The sequence below is a fragment of the Camelina sativa genome, chromosome 3 (genome assembly GCF_000633955.1).
Source record: "Camelina sativa cultivar DH55 chromosome 3, Cs, whole genome shotgun sequence".
Classification (NCBI taxonomy): Eukaryota; Viridiplantae; Streptophyta; class Magnoliopsida; order Brassicales; family Brassicaceae; genus Camelina; species Camelina sativa.
This window is the reverse complement of record NC_025687.1, coordinates 26652205-26661263: the sequence shown is the minus strand read 5'-3', so window position 1 is coordinate 26661263 and position 9059 is coordinate 26652205. Positions and strand designations below refer to the sequence as shown.

Sequence of the window (9059 nt, the reverse complement as noted above, 5' to 3'; positions counted from 1 at the left end):
GATACAACAAAGTCAACTAGTTCAGGAACAATCAGGACCTGAGCTCCCTTTTCCTCCTTCAGTAATCATCAAAGTCATTTAGCCAAAGAAATGATGAAACAAGGAAAGATTTTGTAATGGAGCTGACAAGTGTTTGTTATATAGAATCAATCAAATGATGATACCTGAATTAAGATATCCCCAAGTTTCTCCCTGGAAATTCCTGTGCCAAGAATCGCGCCGAGGAAGTCACCGTGAGAACAAGGTTGAAACCCAAAATCCCCTGTGATACTATAAGTTGAAAAAAAACAACATAGACACACTCAGATGTTGACAAGAAAAAAAAACTCAAAAAGAGAACATTACAATTCAAGACTTGTACCTTAAAGCTGCAACTATATCTGGATCACTGGTTAACACATCAGGATGTCCAATAGAGATCCTACACCGTTCAGCCTAAGAGACAAAAGACAGATTCCACCTCAGCTTATGCTAACATTTTCAGAGGAAGCTTTTCGTTGAAAGATGAAAACAAACCTCAGGGTAACCTCCTTGAGAAACTATCTTAACATCAACAAATTTCCCCAATACTGAAACTGATTCTTTAACAATAGGTGGTGTGAGAAAATCTGTGTGCAGAACTTCTCTTCTTGATGCTGCACGTCTCGCCTATAAACAATCACACCATTGAGATACACTGAGATTGAAGACGTATCCTCATAGAAACAGAGAATTAAGGTAGAGAACAAAGGAGAATAGTACCATTTCAAGAATTTGCTTAACTTCTTTAGCAACAGCTTGGTCTCCAACTCCTTTGAGGAGGAAATCTACATCTCCCCTTATTGCTTCTGCAACGTGACATCTTCTCAAAGCTGCAAATTTTTTTGGACATTTCATCAGAAAAAACAAAACTTTAGTGAAGTCTCATACAGTTAGTTTGATTGCAAGCTTCACTCTCTAAGATTAAGAAAGTTCAACTAAGAGAACACGTAAAGACAAGTTCATGCCCTAACCTCAAAATTCCCAATTAAAAAGTTGCAAAATTTCATCAAGAAGAATCAATTGAAGGTGTTCTTCGTCAAGCAAGTTCGATGGTGAATCCAAAATCATCACTAATTTCAGACAAATACAAAGTAGTAAACAAAACCAAGGTAAGTAATGGGGGAATGAACCTGGATGTCGGAGAGGAAACGATGCGAGAGTGGAGAGATTTGTGATAAGGGTTTTGTGATTTGTGCGAAGTTGAGAAGAAGCTGCCACTGACCGGAAAGCTTGTCTCAAGATGACCCATGGAGGAGCCAAGCTCGTGACAGCCATAGCTGTTCTCGTCTCTGAAACCTTTGCTTAAGGAGAAGCCTCTGAGTCCATTAGAAGGTTTCTTTGTCCCCTAATACCACTCGAACACCTCACTCTGGGCCAGAGGGTTTAGTCCTAGCAATGAGGCATAGTAGCAACTAAACAAAACGTCTGGGAACATTGGTGGTAACTTTGGTAACTTTTGTTCTAGTACATGACTGAGAGCGTGATTGTTTAAGCATTTGGGAAGGCGTTATGTTTTTTAGTTTTTAGCTTTGTCAAGATTTTCCACTCACAGTTGAAGACGAGACTTTTAACTGTAATAAAATGGTTAGAACACAAGTTTGGTTTATGTAAAAATAGTACAAAAAATCATGAGGTCTCTCTTCCATGTACACACATTCTAAATCTACTACACTGTCTACACAAGACTAAGAGGATGCTTTTTGGTGCCTACGACTCAACTATGTAATTGCATTGGAGTCATTGTCAAGACATTTGCATCCAAGGAGAGATTTCCGAGGTCCCAAAGTTGTTCCGATCAAACATCTTGACCTGATCCTTGTGCCAGCGCTTTTTCAGAGTGACAAGGTCATGTTGTGTTCGACCGAATCAGCTTTGAGATGTCAAACATATCTCACCATGGAGGTGAATGTCTCTACGACTTTGAAAACGACTGTTCAAGATCGACTATGACATTATTGCCAATGTCATTTGCTTCTAAACTAATTATAAACCTTGAACCTGTTTGCTCATCACTTAACTCTCCAAAAGACCTTTGTTAATCTTCTTCCCCTTATCCAAAGTAATAGAAGAAAACCAGGAGAGCAACCAGGAGAACAACTGCAGCGGAAAAACAGTCCAAACCCATAACCTATAAGCTTTTCTACGCTTCAGGATGGCTTTTAGGACAGCCTCATTTCCTTTTTCGTAATATCTATACCTAAAACTTCTCTGTTTCTGAAACACTGATCTCCCGGTGACTGTCTCTCTTCTTCTATCTACATCCAAAGAAGCCTTCTTCTTCTTCGCTCTCTTCTCAAGTTCCTTAAGCTTCTTTTCAGCTTCCTTTTTAACTCTTATGGCAGCTTTAGCAGCAGCTTTTTCATGTAGCTTCCTCTTCCTTTCCATCGCTAGCCTAGCTTTCTCTATCTGTTCTTCTCGTTTCTTCTCTTTCAAAATTTCTTCATCAATCTCTTCTTCCTCCTTTTCAAGCTTCTCATACACCGGGATATCAATATCCATACAATCATCAATCTCCTCCTCAGTACTAAACCTCTTGAGTTCTATTGCCTTCTCCCCTGCTGTTTCACTTCCATTCTCAGCATCTACATGNGACTATGACATTATTGCCAATGTCATTTGCTTCTAAACTAATTATAAACCTTGAACCTGTTTGCTCATCACTTAACTCTCCAAAAGACCTTTGTTAATCTTCTTCCCCTTATCCAAAGTAATAGAAGAAAACCAGGAGAGCAACCAGGAGAACAACTGCAGCGGAAAAACAGTCCAAACCCATAACCTATAAGCTTTTCTACGCTTCAGGATGGCTTTTAGGACAGCCTCATTTCCTTTTTCGTAATATCTATACCTAAAACTTCTCTGTTTCTGAAACACTGATCTCCCGGTGACTGTCTCTCTTCTTCTATCTACATCCAAAGAAGCCTTCTTCTTCTTCGCTCTCTTCTCAAGTTCCTTAAGCTTCTTTTCAGCTTCCTTTTTAACTCTTATGGCAGCTTTAGCAGCAGCTTTTTCATGTAGCTTCCTCTTCCTTTCCATCGCTAGCCTAGCTTTCTCTATCTGTTCTTCTCGTTTCTTCTCTTTCAAAATTTCTTCATCAATCTCTTCTTCCTCCTTTTCAAGCTTCTCATACACCGGGATATCAATATCCATACAATCATCAATCTCCTCCTCAGTACTAAACCTCTTGAGTTCTATTGCCTTCTCCCCTGCTGTTTCACTTCCATTCTCAGCATCTACATGGCCTTCCGAATCCTTAATCTGCCCATTGCGCCTCAGCTTTGGCTCCTCAAGTGAAGGCAAGATTCTTTTCTTGTAATCTTCCCTAAAAGCCTTGTCATTGTTCCAGCGAAACATAAATTTTTCAACCTATTGAAACGACAAGACACAGAGACAAATTAAGAAAAAATGTTCAAATCTCAAAGCGAGAGAGACACACACACACCCAATAGACTGATAAAACAAACCTCGGAATTAGCGAGCTCTTCAATATCTCTAACATTTCCAGAAGCAGCCAATTCAATGGCTTTCATGATCACAACACGACTCTGGAAAAAGGCTGCATTCTACAACACAGAATACACACGATAAATAAAAGATCTTTTTACATCCAACTTGACAGAGAAAGAAAAAGACTTTAACAAAAAGGAAAAAGCTGTAAACGCACCCCCTTGTCGCGTTGTATCCTCAACATCTTAATCCTTTCGACGGCTTTGTCTCTTTGATCAAGTACACAAGCCATTTGAACATCCAACAACTCAATTTCCATCTTAATCTCACTTAACCTTTCACTCAAGCTGTAAATTTTCCCTGTAACCACTTCTTGATCCTTGTTCATCTCCAGAGTCACAGACTGATGATAAGGAAATATGGCATTGTTGTATTCATCAAGTGACGAGACCAAAATCTCCACTGAAGCAACCAAAGACAATCTCTCAGCCTACACATCATTTACACACTTAATCAAAAACCTTTTTCCAAATTGTTTAACTCAACAAAATCGAAAAGAAGAGTCAAGAAATGTTCTCACCCTTTTGGATTTCAAGCTGTTAGCAATGTGAATCCGGTCAGTGTTACAGTGATAAATCTCATCATTAGCTTCACCAATCTTGGTCTTAATCTCAGGGTCATCGTAAGCGAATTGCTTAACGAAGTAAAAACAGAAACGATTCTCTCCAGACCACTCTTCCTCCTCAAGTAAGCTATCACCGGAAAACACAGCTTCGTCGTCGTCTTCCTCGGTGGTTACCGTAACCGTCGATGACTCATCGTCGTTTAACTTCCCGATAACAGTTCGCCGCACATCGAAGCCGTCACACAGTAAAACAGGCGCACTCATTTGGTCCTGGTCCCACGAAAATAAACCAAAAAAGATCAGACCTTTACATCAAAACTCATGAAACACGAAATAGCCTAAAAGATCAGACCTTTAATATCAAAAACACATGAAACACGAAATAGCTAAATATCAGACTCAACAGATTCAATTCTTGATTACAAAAACGCAGAATCACTTAACATTACCCAGAAAGAAACAAGTCCAAGAAGATAGAGAGAGATAAGTGTTGAAACAAGAACCTTACCAAAATCTTCAGGGTTTTAGCCGATGAAAAGATCTAATTTTTAAAGGGAAGAAAGAAAATTTCAAAATATTTAATAAGAAAAAAACAGATCTTTCGGAAATCAAGAAAGAGGGTAGTCTTGTTCTTGTTGATCCCATAAGAAGAAACTGAGGAAAGATTTAAAAATTTCTTGTTTTTGCGTTCACATTTCATTTTTTATGTTTCTTTGTTTCTTCTTGCAAACCAAATAATACGTTTTTTTTTTGTTTTTGATAATTATTTATTATCATACTCTTATTGACCATAGTCTTTGTTTGTTCTTGTAGTAGTAAGGGTCAATTCAATGTTAATCTGAACTAATCAGATACTAATTGCCATTGTTATTGATTAATTTCAGGTATAACCGTGGCCCATACGGAGGGACCTCTACCATATGACTTGGTCTTTTTTTTGTTGACTTGTTCGTATGATACAATTATTGCAATTCAACCAAAAAAAAGGAAAAATAAAAATCGTTTTCCTACACTGACAATTAAATCCAACTAACAATGTTTTTAATTACCACATTCACATGGTTAACCATCCTATTCAATCGGTTATTAAAAAAATTGAATGAAGAAATTTATTACTCGAGTACACATACTAATATAACTAAATTCCAAAAAGTTGAAACAAAGTGAAGAAGTAAAGAAAATTTATCAAACAATGGCAACTAAATAATAAAAGAGAGAGAACGGTTATGGTAGTACTAGTAGTGTTGGTTGAAGTGTTGTTATCACAATTTCCTTATGCGTATGTTGCAGTTGCATAACCCAATGTCTACGGAACATGTTACATTTATACATGTTACACTTATACATTTCTCTCTCTCTCTCTCTCTCTCTCTCTCTCTCTCTCTCTCTCTCCCAAAAATTGTTTACTATACCAATCGAAAATTACCATTTTGCTCCTGAGCCACATTGGTTCAAACCATCTCCAGAATCTTGATGTTGCCAGTGGAGTTTGCAGCGACTAAGGTCGAGGACTGTCCCCGCCAGCAGACTGAGGATATGAACTGTGAGGCGTCGTCTACTTCGAGATCCGACACAGGGTCTATAGTTTTGAACTTGTACGACAAAACCGGCATTGGAAATGCCTTGTGGTACACAAAAACCTGTCAAGTGAAGCACAAGAAAGTCAGCTTTTATTTTTGGCCACAAATAAGACAAAAGGGTTCTTCCTTTTTTGTATATTTTTGAAGTGAGAGTACACATACCTCATTAGTCTCGGAGCCTGTTGCTATATACCCGTCAGAGACCGATAATCCAACAAAGTTCTACACACATTGCAAGAAGAAATGTATTTATAATATCAGAATGCAGTCTTTGAAATGAAGCAAACGAAACCAAGTTAGAATAGAAAGGTACCTTTACATTAGTGTGTCCCATGAATGAGTGAAGAGGAGTTTCGTTAACACCGGAATTTGACATTGATAAGTCCCATAGCTTCAGCGTGTTATCAGTCGAAGAAGACACGAGTGTTGATGAATCTAAAAACCTGACATAGCTCACGGTCTTGTTGTGACCAACCATTGTGCAAAGAGGAAGCTTGGGGTTCCTTAGATCATAGTAGTAAACTTTGTGATCTGCTGAACCAAATGCTAAAGACCGACCCGAGTCTGACGGAAACTGGACACAACATATGTTTGCCTTTGTCTTGATGGTTCCAATACTAACTCCCTGAAACAGAGGAAAACGAGCTATAACCGTTAATATACATCCCTCAAAGAACTAAATTCTCGCTTTTTCAAGAAATTTTCTTTAAATAATACGTTTTGGTTCAGTTTAGAATTTTGCCTGATTGATACTCCAGAGCTTAACCGAGCCATCATCACTACCGCTGGCTAACAATGTTGGATCAGCTGATGAAATGTCGATGGACCATACACGTTTCTCATGCTCATTCATCTCTGTAACCAACTGGCTTCTTGCAACATCCCATACCTATGAAATTATTAAAAGTTTTGTTTAGACATTTTTCATTGAGTTTTTCTCCTTCTATATCTTATTTTCAATCTTGAACTTACCTGAACCACGCCTTCAAAGTTACTTGATGCGATTTGGCTCTTAATGTAACTGTTCCAACATATACCACTAAGCTTAGACCGGCTAACAAGTTCCACAACCGGGTAGTGAATGTCCCGACCATCTTTTATTATTGACTCACATTCAAATATCTTGATTTTCTTGTTGACGCCAGCCGTGGCAAAAAACTCTCCATCACGGTCAAAACCAATTGCGCAAACAAGGTTAGACGAGTTCAACAAATCTCCTTGCTTCAAATCCGCTTTAACTTGTAACTTACTAAAAGATAAGTACTTGCACAAACCCTCGAGGAATGGATCGATCCACCCGCCCTGTCTAGACTCATTGATAGGATCTTTAGGTGGTTGTGCCGGGCTGCTCACTGAACTTCTTTCTGAACTTCTACCACTACTACTCAACGTAGAATAATATCTAGCCATTGTCTTTTCAGCAGCGGCAGCAGCCTTGATTTGTCTGTATCGCGTAGCAAAGTAGACTGATTCCAGTTTCTTTAAATTCCTCATTAACCGTGAGCTTTCAAGAAGTGTGCTTTCTAGAGTATCATTTTCTTCCTCTGCTGCAGTGGTCTCAAATCCTTGTCTAATCCGTTTTCTTGAGGCTAAGAATGAACGAATGTCACTCCCTTTTTGCTGTAAAACCAACTGTCGCTTTACGACCTGATCAATATCAGAAGAAAGAAGCGATATTGTTTCCCTCAATTTGTCTGTAGCTTCTTGTTTTCTCTGTTGAATCAGAAACAAGAACTCCAGCAATAACTCCTGTTCCTCGATTCCATCCTTTAGCTCCATGGCAGCTTCACGTTCTTCCAAGTTCTCTCTAGGTTCGTTGATAAACTCACTTTGTAGCAACTCACTGCATCAGTAAAGACAAAGAAGCCAATACTCTAAGAAACAACTTTTTTCCCCAATGAAACTAAAACATTAATGAGAGAATCAGTCACCTCATTGATGGTCTATAGCTAGGCTCAGGATGCAGTAACCACAAGCAAAAGGAAGCTTCTTTAGGACAATTGAGCAATATCTGAGGTGGAAGAACACGATGTCGTAAACTAGACATAGTTCTTGACTTCTCTTCTCTTGACGAGACAGGGCAAAATAGCTGCACAACAACTAACATTCATCAAATCAGTATTCTCAAGAAAACAAAGCAGCTAAGAACATATAAATCAATCTTCTCACGCACAAACCTCAAAGAGAAGAACACCAAGACGGTAAACATCAGAAGCACAAGTACTCGGAGAACCATTATCTTCTTCAGGACTTGTATACCAACTCATCTCCATTGCTAATATCTGTTTCATAGGGAAAGGTTGCTTCTCTGCTCCTTCTGATCTATTGCTTCGTCTTTCTGATAGACTCGAGCTCCCAACCTCTCGAGACTTTGTTGTAATCTCCTCATCAGAACCGGAATCCGAACAAGAAGCGGATTCGATAAAGGAGACATGGTTAAACGAAGACATAACGAAACAAGAAGGCCTAACATTGTGGACAACAATGCCTTGAGAGTGAGCTGCATTGACAATCTCAACGATTTGTCTGAAAACGTGAAAACACTCAAACGCATCAACGGATCGGTCTTGATTGTCTAACCACTGACGCAAGCTAACATCTTCACATTCCAAGGCTCTCACATCAACAAGTCCCAAGTTATCGTCTTTGTGTGAACCAAGTAAGCTTCTGACATAATCAATGTGAGACAAAGACTTAGAACCATCCGTAAAAAACTCTGAAACACCAGAGGTGTTATTGTTTAATCCTCTGGAATTAGATTCAGAAGAACCCTTCATCATTTGATTTTAAAATCATCCACCAAAAGAAATTACCAAAAGACAACTCCTCTGGATCCTCCAATACTTCATTATGATCCCATCCCAAAAGAACCCTAAGAGAGAACCGAAAAAAAAGTTTTCAAGATTTTTAAAAGACCCTTTGACAGAAAACACCAAAACCAGATATAAAAATGCAACCTTTGAATTACATATAATAAAAGAGACAAACACGAGTAAGGTTGTACACCACTAAACTCTCTATATAGCTAGAGAGAAGCAATAAAAGAAAAAGCAAAAAGGAAGAAGAAGATAAGAAGAAGAAGTAAGTACTTGAGAGGACTAAGAGGCACCGAAGAAAATGATCTTTTTTGAGAACCACACATCACCCAAACACACACCACACAACACACACAGTTCGTAGAGAGATTCATATAATTAAATTCTCGGCAAAAGCAAAAAATCTATTTTTGGGCCTACGATTTTTACTTCACAGTGAGGGTTTTATTGCTTTTTATTTTATTTTATTTTAGGTTTTTTGTTTGCTAATCGTCACTTCTCTTTCCACGCAAGCAACGTGGTGAAACGACGACCTAGGAATCACAAACAACAACGAACGTAAAGCGTAAACCT

The 9059-nt window shown here is 38.6% G+C and overlaps 3 protein-coding genes across 7 annotated transcripts in view; all 3 read right to left on the bottom strand.

Annotated features, from left to right (window-relative positions):
* The window catches only part of LOC104778242 (proton pump-interactor 4-like), a 10689-nt gene extending 5871 nt beyond the window's left edge, over positions 1 to 4818 (bottom strand). The window contains exons 1-5 of one of the 3 annotated variants that reach the window (XM_010502641.1): positions 4599 to 4818; positions 4046 to 4360; positions 3683 to 3955; positions 3483 to 3581; positions 3076 to 3384 (exon numbers count right to left, since the gene is read on the bottom strand). In XM_010502641.1, the coding sequence (XP_010500943.1) occupies positions 3076 to 3384; positions 3483 to 3581; positions 3683 to 3955; positions 4046 to 4354 (990 nt within the window). In that variant the 5' untranslated portion in view covers positions 4355 to 4360; positions 4599 to 4818. Of the gene's footprint in view, positions 1 to 2620; positions 3385 to 3482; positions 3582 to 3682; positions 3956 to 4045; positions 4361 to 4593 lie in introns of those variants that run through there. The other 2 variants (XM_010502639.2, XM_010502640.2) reach the window with 2 other exon arrangements.
* Positions 6 to 1351, bottom strand: LOC104778507 (putative RNA-binding protein YlmH; the record flags this gene model as incomplete). The annotated part of the gene is made up of 6 exons (XM_010502964.1): positions 1152 to 1351; positions 742 to 851; positions 517 to 648; positions 362 to 435; positions 165 to 270; positions 6 to 56 (listed from the first exon to the last, which is right to left on the bottom strand). Coding segments are annotated over exons 1-6 (618 nt in total), but the record flags the coding sequence as incomplete, so codon positions are not given.
* LOC104778241 (protein SPA1-RELATED 4-like) lies at positions 5315 to 8835 on the bottom strand. 3 transcript variants are annotated; one of them, XM_010502638.2, is made up of 8 exons: positions 8760 to 8835; positions 7848 to 8542; positions 7602 to 7759; positions 6643 to 7513; positions 6413 to 6559; positions 5984 to 6295; positions 5833 to 5892; positions 5315 to 5730 (listed from the first exon to the last, which is right to left on the bottom strand). In XM_010502638.2, exons 2-8 carry the CDS (start codon positions 8448 to 8450, stop codon positions 5542 to 5544), a joined length of 2340 nt encoding a protein of 779 aa, XP_010500940.1. In that variant the 5' UTR covers positions 8451 to 8542; positions 8760 to 8835; the 3' UTR covers positions 5315 to 5541. The 3 variants fall into 3 exon arrangements, with proteins under 3 accessions (XP_010500940.1, XP_019099497.1, XP_010500938.1); XM_019243952.1 differs by lacking the exon at positions 8760 to 8835 and adding an exon at positions 8639 to 8741; XM_010502636.2 differs by lacking the exon at positions 8760 to 8835 and having other exon boundaries at positions 7848 to 8749.